This window comes from Leptodactylus fuscus, chromosome 11 (assembly GCF_031893055.1).
Source record: "Leptodactylus fuscus isolate aLepFus1 chromosome 11, aLepFus1.hap2, whole genome shotgun sequence".
NCBI classification, from domain to species: domain Eukaryota; kingdom Metazoa; phylum Chordata; class Amphibia; order Anura; family Leptodactylidae; genus Leptodactylus; species Leptodactylus fuscus.
In genome coordinates, this window is record NC_134275.1 from 53,512,698 (window position 1) to 53,531,774 (window position 19,077).

The following is a 19,077-nucleotide window of genomic DNA, read 5'->3' on the forward strand; positions in this document are numbered from 1 at the left end:
TGACATTAAAGGGGTTTTTCAAGTCTTATCATCGGGATGGGTCATCGATATGTGATTGGTGGGAGTCTGACACCCTGACAACCAGGGTCCGCACAGATAAGCGTGCAGGAGAGCACTGTGGCCTCTATACCCAATACCAAACGCGACACCCTTTATATAGTCCCATTCACTTTGATGGGACTGAGCTGCTGCTATACCATGTGACTGATCAACAACATGACATCATGGGCAAGGGACAGAGTCTTGTGAGTCAAGCAGCTGAATAGTGGGAGTCCTGGGTGTCAGACCCTAAAAAAAAAATCACACTGATGACCTATTTGAAGGATCCATCCTTTAAAGGGATTGTGCAGGACTTTAAAAACATGGCTCTTCTTCTTCTCAGGAAGCAACATCCTATCTGTTAGCCCCATGGCCATGCTACAGCACAGTCCTACTCCTTTTATGGGTTGGAGATGCCACATGGCCATGTGACCAATGGACAAGATGTCATTTCCTGAGAAGGCAGCCATGTTTTCAAAGTCCTGCACAACCCCTTTAAGGAGGGCTCATGATTGAAGAGCTACCCACTCACTCATGTTTTATATGGACACCAGTTCATTAGACTGGATGTTATATGAGACTACATTTGACATTCGCCCCCCCCCCCCGTGCACTGGGGATTAGAGAAGTCAGGTCCAAAGCTATCAGGTAGACTTTAATCCTAAACAGATATTCCTTCAAATCCCATCATACACCCGCAGACTCAACTTGGCTGAGTATGCATATGTTCAAAATAGGGGGAGAGGAATAATCCAGGAAGATCCTCTAGAGATGGCTTCTCTCCAGCGGGAAGAAAAGACTATGTAACATGGCCCATCCTTTTTGTTCCCAACACTATCCATTAGGGGAGAATCAGGACAACCCTATTCTATACCAACCACTGCACCAAGTGGTGACAGAAACCTCTAGCAAGTATATACACAGTAGCTCAAAGAGTTTTGTAGTCTAACAATTTATTATGTTCCTCAGCTATTACTAAGTAATCCTGGTGTCTCGTAGATAACAGATAGGTTTGGACAAATGTTAATCTCGGCCATTGTATTGTCAAACAACCAAAAACTATTCGCCCAGGGAACAAACTCTTCTCCTCCTTCTCTCTCTCTCTTCTTCCTCTCTTTCTTCTCCTCCCTGTCTCTCTTCTCCCCTCTCTCCCTTTCTCTCTCTCTCCTTTTCTCTCTTCTCCTCCTTCTCTCTCCCTTCTTCCTCTCTTTCTTCTCCTCCCTGTCTCTCTCTCCCTCTTTCTCTCTCTTCTCCACCTTCTCTCTCTCTTCTCCTCCTTCTCTGTCTCTTCTCCTCTCTCTCTCTTTTCCTTCTCTCTCTCTTCTCCTTCTCTTTCTTCTTCCTCTCTTTCTCTCTCTCCCTTTCTCTCTCTGTCTCTTCTCAAACCATGTTTGTAAATCTCTGAGTTTTAAAGTGAAATCCCTTGCCTTCCGCAGAAGATCTCTTCAGGAGAGCGACTTCTCTCCAGGGATCTCTTTTTCAAGAATCACAACTGCTAAAGTAAAAGCTTCTCTTATTAAAGAGCGGCTCCAAATCAGAACCAGCGCGGCGTTCTCTGACAGACAGGTGGTCATTTTGGAGAGTTCCCTTCCAGCATTGTGCGGGGTCTCTGCACACTCCAGCAATAAGCATATGCGATTACATTATGCGCAGCCGCCTCTGATTTCTGCTGAAAGCAAAAATAATGAGCTCCGAACTGCAATGGTAGAGACAGATCTGGCCCTCATAGCGAGCGCCGGCGCCCCCACTCACCCCCCAATTCACGTCCATTTGTATTTATCAGTCTCCAGCCTTTACAAATAACCAGGATAAGGTATTTCAGCCTGAAGGAGCGGACTGGGCCCGGCATGAAAATGAAGCATACAAATAAATATGCCTCTTAGATATGACGCATTGTTAGGGGAAGCTAGAGAGGATCGGGCATCGTTCACACTGGGTGTGATAACTTGTATCCATTGATTGAAATGTCTTGGTTTGTTGGTATTGTTACCAGGACAGTCTTTAAAGTATCCAAAGCCTAGAAAAAACTATGTATCGGCTAGTGTAAAGTCAGTGGTATGGCCTCCAAAACTTAACGTAATTGAATGGAGTTGCAATTCCAGTTGCAGCCTTAAAACAGGAGTGGCGCTGTTCCTGAGGGGAAAAAGACCTTTCACTTTCATGCTTCCAGGATTACAAAGACATGGATACTTTCTTCTAAAACAAACGTCCTACCTTCATACCTGCGTACAATGAAACTGGGTTTGCTCATTCCTAGTTAAAGGGAATGTGTCACCAATATTTTAACTTGTGTATTGAAACGAGATGAGTGAAATATATTACCTTTATCTGATTTTTTTTTCTTTATTCTATTTTCTATACTTGATTATGGGGTGGCCATATTGTCTGGCATTTAGTGATATGCTTTACAGCATAGTCATGGTCCTAGTGAGCAATAGCCCGGAGCCGACTCATTGAGATCTATGTGAGTGTTTTCTAGACATGCTCAGTGCAGAGAGGAGGAGGAGATAAGACGTGACGTCGTCTATTGGCAGTAAAGGATGTAATGATGGGTCAGCGGTGTTATCTATAGAGGTGTTATCTTCTATTGTAATGATGTCTTTCACGTAATGAGGTGACTGCTGCAATGGAAAACTCCACAAAATTGTCAAGTGTGAGCCTATTATTACTCTTGGTAGCCAGAGTTAAAATTGAAGAATATTATATATATATATATATATATATATATATATATATATATATATATATATATAATATTCTGCAATTTTAACTCTATAGTTTGTGACATAAAGAAAAATTGAATTATATAAAAAAAATCTTTAAAAATAATAGGTCATTTTATTGGTTACAAACGATGTAATAGACTCAGTATTAGGGGCCTATTAAAGCAAATCTCCTATTGGTTACAATGTATCACTCATACCACTCCATTAATAAGAAGAATGACCTCTGACCTTGGCACTAACACCAATACTAACTCCTGCACCAACTTCTCTTATCTTGAAGGTGACGTTAGCGCGAGCGGAGCGCCGCCATCCTCCTTCTCTAATATCTTTGATTGAAATGTAAAAAGCCCACAGATAATTCATTTCTCGGCATCGCATCGACTCATCTCTTCTGCCAAATTGGCTGTTCTTGTTGTTTTAATTTTGTAACAAGCTAATAATGAGATCTAAACTCCAGAATGAGTCCCGATGTGGCCAATTTAACAATTATAGAAACAATACGCCACAAAACGCGTCGGCCCGATATAAAAATAGAAAGATGTCCGGATATAAAGGTAAATGTATCAATATCGGAGAGGCTTCTGTAACATAAGATGAATGGTACACACTGTGCACACTGTATCACTGCCACCACCATCTATAATAATGACATCACCGCCACCGCATTAATGCGTTTCTAGGATATTCTGTAAATACTGTTATTAATGGGACTAACTTGCCTGACTTTGCATTGTAGATCCTGAGACATGGACAATGCCATCTAGTGTAATAGTGATTATTATGTCCCATAGGAAAGGGTTACAGTAAAAATGTCTGCAGTATGTCAGGGGTCAGCGACCTTCAGCACTTCAGCTGCTGTGAAACTACAACTCCCAGCATGCTCCATTCACTTCTATGGGAGATCCAAGAATAAGAGAGCAAGTATGCATGCTGGGAGTTGTAGTTTCACAACAGCTGAATTGTTGATGACCCCTGGTAATGACCCCTGTTGTTTCATTGTTTATGACCCTTGTAATCAGATCGTGAACAATGGATTCCCACATGGCCTGGAGCATATATATATATATATATATATATATATATATATATATATATATATATTATATATATATATGTATCTGCTATGGCGGCTCCTCCACACTGGCTAAAGTGTTATGATGACGGACCAAGTGGCTAAGAAGGTCATTAGCAGTGAATAGTCATAAGGCTACCGACAAGGGGAACTCAGAGTAACCATGTACCTTGTATCAAGAAGAACAATAGTGTGTGTGGCTTGAGTACCCCAAAATATTGTAAGTCTAAGTATAGTGGTATATCATAAGGATGGTATATTATACTGTAAGAGTGAGTGGCCCATTATATTATACTGTAAGTCTGAGGTATACTGGTATACCCTGGTATATTATAGGTCTGAGCCCCCAGCATATTATATACTGTAAATTTGAACGCCCCTGTCCCTGGTATATTATACTGTAAGTCTGAGTATCCATGGTATGTTATAAGCCTAAGCCCCCAGGCATATCATAAGTCTGAGCGCCCCTGATATATTATACTGTAAGTCTATGTGTCCATGCTATAATATAAGTCTGAGCGCCCGGTATATTATACTGTAAGCCCATGCTATATTATAAGTCTGAGCGCCCCTGGTATATTATACTGTAAGTCTATGCATCCACACTATATTATAAGTGTGAGCGCCCGGTATATTATACTGTAAGTCCATGCTATATTATAAGTCTGAGCACCCCTGGTAAAGGTATTGGTGGAGATGCAGAAACTATTGTCACTTGTCACTGACTCTTTAGTCATATTATAAGTGTGAAAGAAGCTTGGTAGGGCTGATAGGAGATAAATTCACACATCTTATAAGCCAGCTGACTACAGAAACTAATTGGCCCGAGCTCGGAAAGTGCGATCCTTAATCCCATAGTCACACCTGCCGCTGACTGAGCAGAGACAATAGGGGAAGCTCCAGTCTGTGTCACCCAGGCTTTACGGGACAGCAGAGGAACATAATGATGAAGTAGTGAGCAACGAAACCTCCATCTCTGAAGCACAACTGAACTTTCCTGCTCAACGTCAGACTGTTCATGTTCAATGCAGAACTAGAACCTCACCATTATAGTAAAGACCTGCAGAAATCTCACAAGAACATTCTCTTGAATTTCTGGCCTCAAAAAAGTTTTGCTGTGTTGCAAATTTTAGATTTATAGTTTCATAGAAGTTGTATGAAGCCATAACCATATATGAGTCCACACCTTGAAGTGCCTTAATAGGTTCTCATGCTGTACATGGCATGTCCCATTAGATGGCATATTATGGAGGAACCACAGGGACTCCATCTGACAAGTACAAGACCATTGGAGGCTCATATCTCACCTTATCTACTGCACTAGTCTATGCCGGTTATTGTAGTATTGGAAACTAAATTTAAAAACCCAATAGTAACTTAAACCATACAACTTCAGTTGCTTGACCACTGAAGGAGCCAACTCAAAGTCTGAGGAGCAAGAACAATAAGAGGCTACGCCTTAGATTTTTACAAAAAGTCACAATTTTTTGACATTGCAACACGTCTCACTGTGGAGACTTCCTCAGCTCCTTCATGAAGATGTCCCATTGACTAAAACCTCCCACTATGGGTAAATATAAAGTTGTAGGATTGTGTTAATACATTCGAGCTTTCAACAACAATCTAGAACAGAGAACTTACAATGATGGTTGTTCCTTCCACTCCATATAAAGCACTGACTATTCTGGCAATTTGTTCTCTGGTTTCGATTGTTGCTAACAATGGCCATGTCTCCAAAGACTCATGTAGCCAAGGATCATGGAAGGTATAGGAAAAACTCAGCCTACTACCAATTTTTTTTAACTTTTTCTTGGGTTTCTTCCATGACTTATAAGCATTGATAGAGATTATCTTGACTTTTAGGAAGTTATGTCATCAATTAAGATTCATTGGACCAATGGATATCTACTTTAGATGGTTCAGAAGTGTCCTTCATGTGCTACATCCAAAAGGTCAACCATAAGAAGATTGCGCCAAGTCACTGAGCTAAAAGGATCATAATAAAAGAGCAAATACATAAAGATAAGATACTTGGTTGACCTAGTACTTGTGTAGCCAAGGATAATGAAGGGTGCATGAAAAACTCAGGCTACTACCAGTTCTTATCTACCTTTTAACAATTCCTTGGGTTTCTTCCATGAGATACAGGCAATGACAGAGATCATATTGATTTTCAGAAACTTACGTCATCACTTAAGGAGACCCATGGATATCTACCTTAGATGGTTCACAAGTGTCCTTCACGTGCTACATCCAAAGAGTCAACCATAAGAAGATTATGTCAAGTCACTGAGCTGAAAGGATTATGAATAAAAGCAAATACATAAAGATAGGATACTTGGTTGACTAAGACTACGTGTGACCCATAATGCATCTCATCTGCCATGCTGGTTAGACTATAGACCTCATGAGGCTAGCGGAAGAGAAGGTGGTTGCTCAATGTACTCACCTCAGGAAGAGGCATCCCGTTGATGATGAGGTCGGGCTGAGGAGGACTCTGGTTGGTGAAGGTGTGGTGGTAGACATGGTTAGACCCTGTATTCCTTGTGTTTTGGTTCTCCACATTGAGGAAGGTGCTGTCTGAACGCCTGCAGCCAAGCGGAAGGGTCTGCTGGTGGTAGTCAAAGTAGTTTAGTGATGAAGTAAGGGAGGAACAGCTCACCACGTTCATTTTATCTGTCTCCTCCACATCACGAGGCACCAGTCGGATGTCATTCTTGCTGATTTTCTTCTTCTTGTTGGACTTCTTCTGGTGTCCGTAGGAGTATTCGGCTATTCTGCAAGACAACATTAATAAGGTGCAAACACATGCATGGTTTTATCATGGCTTTGCGTAATACAAGGCAACCCAAAAAACAAACAAATGCAAAAGGAAATTTCCAAAAAATTCTACCGATCCCTGCAAGGTCCTGCTGGTTTCCCGCTACATGTTCCCCAGCAGAGGTGGATACACTGTGATGATTTACAAGTGTCTGTTACTTCATCCTCTAATTATGCTCATGTAAGGAGTCGTGAACCCGCCATTTCCAGCATATTAATTGGAAGTTCTAGGGGTTAATTGGTCTTCAGCCGGTCGAGCAGAGAAACCCATCTACAAAGCTGCCTTCCGAAAATCCCTTGAAATTGCACACGGTTCAGTCAGAGGCTATGACATTATATACTGGAATATGTTAATTGTGTCATTTTTTATCTTCCCATTGAAGATTCTTTTTGATTTCTGACGTCCCTGACACATTTTTACGGCTTCTTAATTAGTCTGTAGTTTATAGATTTAGAATATAGGATCTAATGAGAAGATTTCTAGCCTGGAAAGCTATAGCACATGCCTATACAGCCATAGACGAGAAACCCCAGGAGTAGACGCCATTCTTTGATGTAGAACTACAACTCTAAGAATGCAACGTTTCTAGCTTATTTCTGCATTTACCAAGTCACACCTTGTATCAATTGACCAAAAAAATGAAGAAGATGATGGTGGTAAATGTTACATTTGTCAGCCAGCAATCCACGAGTCACCTGACCAGCAGAGTTGGCTGTTGAATACAGATGCAGCAGAGCTGAAGGGGGGCGACCATGTTCGTCCATTAGATTAATTTGCATATACATAGTATATAGTTATCGTTAACCCCCTTTGCAAGCTGATACATTGCATTTACTTGTATGTTATGATATGATATCTCAGGTACATCTATTATATATAGGGTAATAGGGTATACCAGCAGATCGATGGCAAACATCACACCACGAGCTCCCCAGAACTCAGCTCTGCTACATCTGCTCCATGGGATGGGTTGTGCATGATGTGTATGATGTGTAGGATGTGCACCTGTCCTGCCTGGGAGAACATACTGCAGAGGGCTGTAGATTTGGGACTATCCAGTAGAATATACTGGGGGATCTTTATGTCAAATGACTAGTCACTGAGCAGTCATATCTCACCTAAGGCTTCTCTTTTCTTCTGAGCAACGAAGCGTGAGAAGCTATGTGATAGCTAAACAACCCCCAATGGCCGAGAGATGGAAATTCAAGTAGAAAATAGGACTAATAAGTGCAAAAATTGAAGAAACCAAGAAAGACAAGAAACCTCCAGACCTTAAGACTGGTCATCCATATGTGGTGCATTGCCTGTTGATGGTCAATGCCTAGTGTCACACCCCAGGGGCAGGTTCCCTTTATCTATTATAGGATTTTAGCCTCATCTATAGGTACTGGACACAATCAATGGGATTTTTACTCTCTATTGTCCCTATTTTTTTCTGCACACATGAGATAATTTACTACTGACAATGAATCGACTTGTTCTAGCAGTCTATACCTAAGCATGTACCTGGCTGGTGGGGTATCAGACGCTATCTTATAATGTAGATTCGCTTCTATCTTAGGGCAGTGATCACTGCACTGGGAGGGTCACGCAGGCAATGAGGGGTTAATTCCAGGGTCACTCTCTATCCTATAAGAAACCCAACAACCTAAGTGATAATAATGGACGGGGACCGCGCTCCGCAATTGGAAATGTCACATAAAACTAAAAAATATGACATGGATTTATACTTCAGTCCTGGTGACATTTTCATCACGACGGAAATAAAACCACAGAATTAAATAGCGGGGCCGGCACCGCCGCCACAAAAAGTCATCCGGATCCTAAGCTGCAAAGGAAAAATACAGATGAAGATTTTCCAAGGGAGGAATTTTAATTTTCTCCTGCCCATCATTTTTTCATTTTGACAGAATTTCATAAAATTGTTGGTTTTCAGAGGAAGGAAGGTGGAGGGGAGGGGGGGTCCTATAGTCTAAAAATTGCATTATCCACAATGGGCACTGTAGGATCGCCTTGCCTCCTTGTAAGCAGTGCATGAAGAAACCTTAGCACATAGCAGTGGCTGAGGCAGCGAGCAATCCTCAGTCCTGACAGATCCGCGCTCTGCATTATCAGCCATAGATCAGCCATGGCTCTGCAGTCAGCCTCCCGTATTTGGACAGGGGCAGATGTTTGCACAACTGGGGTGTAACATATTTTGTTCCCTGACTCATTACATCTGTGTTTTCCCCGTCTCAGCTGCTGAGACGACATAGAGATGTCTGGATAGTGTCCTCCTGTATTCTGCTTCAGTGTATCCCAAGTTAATGCTTGTCAATTCTATTGTCAAGTCATCTATCTAGCTATTTGTCTATCTATCACCTATTCTATCTTTCTTTGTATCTATCTCATCTCTATATATCTAATAATCTATGGAACCAACGCAATTTTAACCCTCTCATTTGCTTGTTTGGCAGCGGAATTCAGCCAAGTGGATACATTTTACTACATAGAGAATGGATACAATTGTGTCTATTGATAGAACTTGTTACATTGAATAGTAAATAAGCGATGTAGAGCAACGTAGGGCAGTGATCTCTCATGTGTTGTAGAACTACAAATACAGCAAGCCTTCCAGATACCAGGGGGCAATGGACTATGTAGTTCTGCAGCATTATCTTTCTTTCTTTACATTTGTCTTTCTTTGTCTGTATTCTATCTATCTAACCTTTGTCCTTATCTATCTATCTATCTATCTATCTATCTATCTATCTATCTATCTATCTATCTATCTAACTCCTATCTATCTATCTATCTATCTATCTATCTTCTATCTATCTATCTATCTATCTATCTATCTATCTATCTAACTCCTATCTATCTATCTATCTATCTATCTATCTATCTATCTCATATCTATCTATCTTCTATCTATCTATCTATCTATCTATCTATCTATCTATCTATCTATCTCATATCTATCCATGCATCCAATAACTATCTATCTATCTATCTATCTATCTATCTATCTATCTATCTCATATCTATCCATGCATCCAATAACTATCTATCTATCTATCTATCTAACTCCTATCTATCTATCTATCTATCTATCTATCTATCTCATATCTATCTATCTATCTTCTATCTATCTATCTATCTATCTATCTATCTATCTATCTATCTATCTCATATCTATCCATGCATCCAATAACTATCTATCTATCTATCTCATATTTATCCATCCATCCATCCATCCATCCAATAACTATCTATCTATCTATCTATCTCATATCTATCTATCTATCTATCTATCTCATATCTATCTATCTATCTATCTATCTATCTATCTATCTATCTATCTATTCCGATATTTCCCTCCATTACACACATACATAAATGACCTGGAATCCACGAGACCCCTATATTTCCCCAGCCTAGGACAGCGGCCCCTCACTATATGTGATAATGAATATCAGAGGAAAGCATATCCATCCTCCAAGTAACAAGATTAAGCAGAATATTAGGCGCTGCAGCTGCCCCACAGGATAGCTGATTGATATTCATGTGGGGTTAGCATTTGTCTACCAAACTTTTTTGTTATGCTGACAATAGGGTACAGGGAAGAAATCTTGTCTGAGGACTTCGTAAGCCGGGCCCACTCCACGATAGCATGCAGCGGCCCCCACAAGTCCCCATAAAGTGGGCTCCCACCTCACCCTGCAGAGCTGTCTCTGCTTCTTCCTGGCTCAGCTGCCGCCTTTGCAATTTGCGTGATAGAAATAAGCGCTTATAAATCTGACATAAGCTGATAAGAAGTGAATCAATAATGAATCTGCCTCGAACCGCTTGTTATTTTTTTTTTTGGTGTTTTGTTATTTCTTTTACTATTTTTTTTTTATTTATTTGCTATTATTAAAGGGGGGAGGGGGGCTGAGAAGGGGGACAGTGCTAAGAAAAGGGATTGAATTGAATGTGATCACCTCCGAAGGCACGCATTGAAATGTAAAAATCATTATGTTTTCATTTAATTCTGTATTCTTTCAAATTCCAACTGTGATTCACATCCAACCTACATGACTCCAGCGGATTTGTGCATTCCTTGTGCTTACAGTGCCCCCTAATGGTGAAAAGTGGGAAGTGCAGCGTGTTTCCTACACCCTGCTTCATTAACTGCCAGCACTGTGCCATAGAGGAGTAGCGACTGGCTATTTGCTCTGCGGACACCTGCAAGAGTTACTCATTTTTTTGCATTTCTTAAAACCAGGAAAAATTTCAATTTTTTTTAACTATGCAAAATCTTGTGTCCCCCCCCCATCCTGTTAGTGTAAAGTTCTATATCACTCCTCAACTTTTTCATTGCAATACATATACATTTATGTCCATAGAATAACCTGATGCAGTATAGTAGTCAATGGCAAATGCAATACTGGGAGAGATTCGTAACACAGAGGGGTGCAAAAGCCTTGTTGTATTTCTGGCTAACAGGGTTGGATAGAGATGGTCACATGGTATATTACTAACTTTGTGCACTTTATGCACTGCATGGCATGAGGTCATAGGTGTGCATTGGAAATTGGTCCTTACCTGCAGTTGTAGGTCCTTATCTCCTTGTTGTCCCTCTTGCATTTGACAGCCACAAAGATCATAGTGACAAAGAGAATGGCAGCAATAGATCCCAGGGCGATGATGAAAATCAGGGATAAATTGACAGATCCTATGGACTCCTGGGCATCCAGGGCTGGGGACAGGTAAATTAAAATCAAGGCAGAAGCAGAGAGTGAAGGTTTCCCATGGTCCTGAGCGGCTACAATCAATTCATAGGTGGTCTTTGAGTTCTCACCAAATGTCCTGGTGGTCCTGATCTCCCCATTGATCTGGTCAATCTCAAAAAAGCCCCTGTCCCCCTCTGTAATCTCATAGGACAACCTACCATTCTCGCCCTCATCATAGTCATCAGCCTTGACCACAGTCACTAGGTAGCCCATGCCCGCATTCCTAGGGATGTAGACCTCAGAGGTGCCATTGACTAGTGGGGGCGCAGTGATGACCGGGGTGTTGTCGTTCACATCCACCACTATGACTCTGACAGTGACATTACTCTGGAGCGGCGGGGTTCCCCCATCCTTTGCTGAAATTTTAAATTCAAAAGCCTTTGTCTGCTCATGATTGAAGGACCTGAGCGCATAAATGTCTCCAGTGGTGGGGTTGATGGACACATAGGTGAAGACTGGCATGTCACGCACCTGGGAAGGTACCAGCTGATAGGACACACTGCCATTTAATCCTAAATCAGGGTCTCTAGCCGACACAGACAGTAAGTAGGCCCCTGGGGTGTTGTTTTCAGAGACAATAACTTGGTAGAAGGTTTTGGAGAAGTGGGGGTGATTGTCATTCTCATCTGTGATCCTGACTGTGAAGGACTTGGTGGACTGCAGAGAGGGGTTCCCACCATCCTTGGCCTGGATGGTTAGATTGTACTGGTCCCTCTGCTCCCTGTCTAACCTGCCATCTACCAGAATGGTGGAGAAGCTCTCATATTCCTGCAGCCTGAAGGGCACATTGCCCAAGAGTTTGCACAAGACCCTTCCATTGATGCCGGAGTCCCTGTCTGAGACTCTAACCAGAGCTATGACATAGCCAGGGGGGGCGTTTTCGCTGACTTCCACCACCTCACTGTTCACCGAGAGCAAGTTGATGACAGGCACATTATCATTTACATCCAATACATTCACAGTCACTTTGCAGTGAGCAGGGATGGAGTTGGGTCCTAGGTCCTTGGCTTGCACATCAATCTCATACACATGCCCTTCCTCATAGTCTATGGCCCCGCTGACTGTGATCACCCCGGTCTTGGGGTCTATTTTGAAGAGCTCCCTGGTTTTGTCAGACACATAGCTATTGAAGGAATACACAATCTCCCCATTGGTGCCTTCATCAGGGTCTGTAGCATTCAGATCAATGACTATGGAGTTGAGGGGAGCGTTCTCAGGGACATTGACCGTATAGGCAGCCTCCTCAAACACAGGGTTATTATCGTTGGAATCAATTACTTTAATATTCAGCTCCACCGTACCAAAATTGGAGGGGTCTCCCCCATCCAGAGCTGTGATGATGTATTTGTAATGAGACTGAGTCTCCCTGTCCAGATTTTTCTCCACCACCAATTCTGCAAACCTGGACCCATCCCCTCTGGTCTTAATCTCTAAGCCAAACAGGTCATTAGGGGTGATTTCATAGGATTGCACCCCAAAGTTACCGGAATCAGGGTCGTAGGCGCTCTCCAGAGGGATTCTGGTTCCAGGGCTGGCAGTCTCTGAGATCTCCAAGTCGATCTGATCAGTGGGGAAGCTGGGGGCATTATCATTCAGATCTTTGATTTCTATCTTAATGACACATATTTCCATGGAGTTGGACATGACCTCCAGTGATATGACACATTTGGGCATCTGCCTGCAGAGAAGGTCCCTGTCAATCTTCTGCTTTGTGAACAGCACTCCAGAGGCATTGATGTCCACCAGGTGGGGGGCTGAGTTGGACACCACTCTGAAGGCAGGCTGCCTGGGGTCCAGGACAAATCCTGCATCCTTGGCGTCCTTAGCTATGTTGGCAATCTGAGTGCCAGCTCTCTGCTCCTCCTCCACCGTGTATTTCAAGTTGATCAGGGCTCGGGTTCGTGTCCAAGACACAGCCAGCAAAAGCAAAATGTGAACTACATCCATCTCCTTGCACAAGCACAGCCACATAGTCCCCCCTAAAGTGTGCAGTCAGGGGCTGATCAACCTCACGCAGGCAAAGCAAAGGTGCAGGCGACACAGCAAAGGTGCAAAACACACATATATACAATCAGGGTACCGGTTTGGATGGGGGGAAGTGGGTCCACCTCTGGTCCTCCAGAACTTGGCTTCTTCTCCCTTTCTGTGCTGCAGTCTCAGCTGCTTTGAAGACCAATGCAAGGATGAAAAAGCAACATGAAGTGTGAAGAGCAGCCTGAGGACCCTGCCACCTGCTCTGCATGCACAATGTCTCAGGGAGAAGCAGGCATCAGGGCGCACTGGATGGGCACTTCAACCTCGTCCTCATGACTTGCAGTCATTTCATCTGTGCAAGGATGTGAAGGGCTCTGGTACCATGTCAGGAAGTCAGTGCACGAGGCAAGTCCAAGACTCAAACCTCCCTCAGCCCCATCTGATCCATAGCCACACAGACAAGGGCTGCGATAATGACTATAGAAGTCTCAGCACCGTCCATTCATTTACGCAGTCCTCACAGCCCACCGCCGGCAATTTCTATCTGCAATTGTGTATCTGCCAAGAAAATTCCAAGTCCCACCTTTGCCTGAAAGTGTGAATGATAGGAGAGCGGAGCAGGTGGGCTGCAAAGAGCCCCCCTCCCCTAATTTTTTTTGCAGCAAATAAATCCACTATGAATGCAGCAGCAAGAAGACTTTCAATAATCTCCAGATAATGTCCAAGACAGCGCTGAGTCCTGCAGGAGCCCAACCAGACGTCTCTTCTCTCCTAGAATTTCTTCTTGCAATTGTAGAAAATAGAAAATCAAGTAGTTTACAATCCAAGTGGGATCCTAGCCTCAGTATATCCTCTGCAGGCTGCCAGAGTTCTTATAGTCCTTCATCTTTCCCTGTGCCTCTTTCTCTGGATCTCTTCTTGTGTAGTTCACTAGATATAGGCACCTAGCTTGTCTCTCTTGCTTTGCTGCTGCTAACTACTGCCAGTGCAGTCTGTAAAGAGGGAGAGAGAGACAGAGAAGAGAGGAGGGAGGGGGAAGAGCAGCTCTGAGATACTCCAGTCTGCAGCCTATCACAGCCTGCTGGGGGGAGGAGGGGGTGTGAGGTTCTCTCATTGGAGCTGGGGAGCTTCAAATTTCGAGCAGGGGAGTAAAACTTCAGCAGTCAGCAGCAGAGGAGCTGCAGGGAGGAGCTGTCCAAGGTGCTGGTGCTGATGGACTCTGCTGCTGCTGCTGCTACTGGGATTCTCTCTGCAATTCACTGTCTTCAGCTGCTGGATCTCTGCTCCTGCCTCTGGCCTTTGATCTGTCTTTTGCTCCTTAGATACATTCATAAGCTGTGCTTTCCTGCTGGCATTACTGCAGCCTCCTCCTCACCACCAAGCTGTGTCCTGCTTCCTTGCCTTTGTCTTAATGATTCGCTAGATCTCAATAGAAAATGTTCTCTACACCTTGCTCAGTGTCCTTGAGCTCTAGAAGGAAGGTTGCAGCCTAGAGATTGCCCCCTGATCCTGGCATAGGTTTCCTATGACACTACTGTGGTTTGGGTGACTGGTACAGTGCAAGGCAAGAAAGGTTCCTGTAGGAGTCAGGGGCCGCCCTTAGGTTGCCCCCCTCCCTCCCTGCTCCTTACTTAAAATGTATATTTCTAGTACTGTGGTGTGGGTGACATGTACAGTGCAAGGCAAGGAAGGCTCCTGATTTGAGATTGCCTCCTGCTCCTGGCATAGGCTGCCTATTCCCAGTACTGTGGTGTGAGTGAATAGTAAAGTGCAAGGCAATGAAGGTTCCTGACTAGAGATTGCCCCCTGCTCCTGGCATGCTGCATATACCCAGTACTATGGTGTGGATGAATGGTACAGTGCAAGGCAAGGAAGGTCCCTAACTAGAGATTGCCTCCTGCTCCTGGCATTCTGCATATACACAATAATGCACAATAATGTCAGTACTGTGGTCTGGGTGAATGGTACAGTGCAAAGCAAGGAAGGAGCTGCAGCTGATGATATGACAGGAGAGCTCTCTCTGTTAATGCAGGTCACAGGCAAGTGATAAAACTCTTTATTTCCCAAGCATGCAGCTATCCATCACTGAAGAAGTCGGTGCAGTTGCTGTATATGTGCAGGCACCTTGTCATATACCACTGGTACCTGTGATAGCTAATGTTACACAGTGAGAATCTCCACTTACTCTGTTTTCCTGGGAACCCTGTGTACTGAGAAGCCCATTAAACCCTGCCATTACCATGCATTAACCCCTTCCAGGCTACAGGACTACGTGAAATTACCAGCACTTAAAGCTCCTCTCTGATATTCAGACTACAAGCATTTCCTAGGCTGACATGTCTTCAGCCATAATAAAGCTGCATCCTCTCTCCTCCATCTCTGGGTAATAACTGTGCTCATCCCTCTTACTGCAGATCCTGTATACATGGTGCTGGATGGAGCTGTATACCCCCATGACCACCATTATTTACATACAAGGAGTCCTGCAAGTGCCGGAGACAAACAGCAGCTCCATTGTGGCTTTGATTTATTTAATGCGTTTTTAATCAGATCCATTGATCCCAGCCGCTTAAATATCCAGATTAGAGTAGATCTTGTCACATTATTTAAAGGTGGATCACTGCTATGGGAAATCAATTGGGGATGGTTAATGGTGAGATGTTCATTTAATGTTACATGGGACAAGGTGGGAGTGTCAGGGGCCAGAGGAAGGACAGCCATGGTGGGGGGTACAGTCCTATAGTACAGGATGTCACTATAGGTGTATTATAAAGGGGTGAGAGACAGAACTGGGATTATATAGAGTGCAAATGTAACATTACTGCATGGCAATGTATCACTGTGTGGAAACAGACAAATGTGGCGATATGGGAAAAGATAGATAAATAGATAGACAGACAGATAGATAGATAGATAGATAGATAGATAGGAGATAGATAGATAGATAGATAGATAGGAGATAGATAGATAGATAGATAGATAGATAGATAGATAGATAGATAGGAGATAGATAGAGAGAGAGAGAGAGAGAGAGAGATAGGAGATAGATAGATAGATAGATAGATAGATAGATAGATAGATAGATAGATAGGAGATAGATAGATGATTGATTGATAGATAGATAGATAGATATAGATAGATAGGAGATAGATAGATAGATAGATAGATAGATAATAATAATAGATAGATAGATGATAATAGATAGATAGATAGATAGATAGATAGATAGATAGATAGATAGATAGAAGATAGGTAAGAAATCGATATATGAGATAAGGTAGATAGATATGAAACACACGATATTGACAAGAGCTAAAAAATTAGATAGCTACATAGATGTGAGATATATTCATAGAAATATCTATAGATAAATAAATAGACAGATCTTATGTTTCCTACTATTGCCTATACAGTATATTACCCGCAGTCAGTCCTAAAGGGTTAACCGCTCCTCTGTTCCACTGCTGGCTAGCACAGAAAGGGTTAAGCTATTTACAGTGAATGTCAGGAGAAAGCACCATAGGGCGATCATATTATGGAAAGCGGACACTTGGAAAGGGAATATGGATATATGTATACACGGGCTGGATACAAATATGTATTGACATGAGCTAGGAGGGCAGTGAAATGCTATCATCCCCCCTGACTATGCAGGGCTCTCAGAGGAGGAAGCAATGGCCATAGCCTGTGAGGAGGGGATCAGGCCTGCAGCAGAGTGTGGGGAGGGGGGCTCTGAAATATCTGTGGTCAGGGGCATAATGTGAGACTTAGTGGGAAGGAGGCATGAGAACTCCCTTGTCTTGTGCTAGAGACATGCACAGAGGCTATTAGCTAGAGCCTGGCGATTGCTGAAGTACAAGATGCTGCATCCTTGTGGCAAAGTCTGTCAGGAACCCAGTGATCAATACCAAGGAGCTGGCGCCTTGAAGATTTGATTGAGCTGAGAGAAGAGTCTGAATGGGATGCTCAGCTATTAACAATCCCCCAGGTAACTAGAAATGGAAGAATTACTCAGGTAAAATTATTAACTTTACAGCGGCAAATATAGAAGAGAAAAAAAGAAGTATGAAGACAACAAGAGAGAATGAGCAGAGCAGCAGCCCGGCTCCCGGGGGAAACCTAATAGAAAGTCTATCTGCAGCTGTCTATTAAAGCTCAGGAAATCAGCAAAGCTTCCGCCATGTCACCGCCACCTCCTATAATTACACAAAACTGGGCCAGAAATGTAAAAATAATAATAATAATAATAATAATAATAATAATAATAATAATAATAATAATAATAAGTCAACAGATGGGTGACAGGGCTGTGGAAGTAATGACATCACTACGTCTAAATAAGAACATGACTGCGTAAGACCTATAGAGGACCTAGGAATAGTGACATCACTGCACCTATATAATGACATCACAGTGTAAGACCTATAGATGTCCTAGGAATAGTGACATCACTACATCTAAATAATGACATCACAGCGTAAGACCTATAGAGGACCTAGGAATAGTGACATCACTGCACCTACATAATGACATCACAATGTAAGACCATCAGCTGAGCTGTGTACAGTGACATCACTGCACCTAAATAATGACATCACAGTGTATGACCATCAGCTGAGCTGGGTATAGTGACATCATTGCACCTAAATAACGACATCACAATGTAAGACAAGCTGAGCTGGCTATAGTGACATCTGAAAGTCAGACCCTAAAATGACCTAGGTATAGTGACATCTCAGCTTCCAAATAATGACATCACAATGCAAGATGGCGGAGTATAGTCACTTCACTGTATGGAAATAATGACATCACAATGCAATACCTTTAGATGTCTAAGCATAGTGACATCTGTGCGTCACCATATAAGCTTCATCACTGGATCCAAATAATGACATCACAGCGTTAAGCCCTTAGGTGACATGGAAATAGTGACATCACAATGTAAGACCATGTATGGAGCTAGGTACAATGACATCACTGCATTTAAAGGACATCACAAAATGAAAGCACCATCCGGTTTAGTTATAGTGACATCACTTCCCCTAAGACTGTCAGCTGCATCGTAATATTAATGGAGGGTACGTTGCTTCATTTTCAACTTGGAGGGCTCCATTGTTGTGATGGGTTCCCTCTGCAGCTCAACGTCCGGATATCGCTCATGTCAGAGATACCAAACTGATCAGGAGGGGACCCTGAAATGATAGATCCCATAACTACTCAGAATACATCCCACTCCCTACTGAAGGCTCAATGATATAATTCTGGCACCATCTCTAGGAGTAGATCCCTGTGGGGTCCCCAGCCCTGTCCTAGGGTAGACTCATCACTGGTTCTGCCATGTCATTCATCCCCAATATATATTTTGCATGGATCCTGATGGCATCTTTATTTGGGGGTCCTGTCCTTATCCTCAGTGGTCCCATTATGTCACTATGTCCCTCTCAGTATCCTTCAGACAAGCACATTCCCATTAAGCAGTGCAGGTAGCAATGTGCTGGCTGCTACAGGGCACATACATGTTGTGTGCAGGATCCTGAACTTAGTCCTGATCCTGCAGGCAGCTGATACGGTGTCATTATGTATCAGTAGAGGCAGGCGGCAGCCATTGTGCTCTCTACCTCCGCGTCCTAATGACCAGTCTGGCAGTCCAGCCTGAGAGCAGAGTCTGTTCCGCCTGTCTCTGCTTACAAG

General features: G+C 43.0%; 1 protein-coding gene across 2 annotated transcripts in view; it reads right to left on the reverse strand.

Annotated features, from left to right (window-relative positions):
• Positions 1 to 14,381, reverse strand: part of PCDH19 (protocadherin 19) — a 123,946-nt gene extending 109,565 nt beyond the window's left edge. For both annotated transcript variants that reach the window (XM_075258831.1, XM_075258830.1), the window contains exons 1-2: positions 11,225 to 14,381; positions 6,287 to 6,614 (exon numbers count right to left, since the gene is read on the reverse strand). In XM_075258831.1, coding sequence (XP_075114932.1) covers positions 6,287 to 6,614; positions 11,225 to 13,383 — 2,487 coding nt within the window. In that variant the 5' untranslated portion in view covers positions 13,384 to 14,381. The remainder of the gene's footprint in view (positions 1 to 6,286; positions 6,615 to 11,224) is intronic.
• Between the last annotated feature and the right edge of the window lie 4,696 nt (positions 14,382 to 19,077).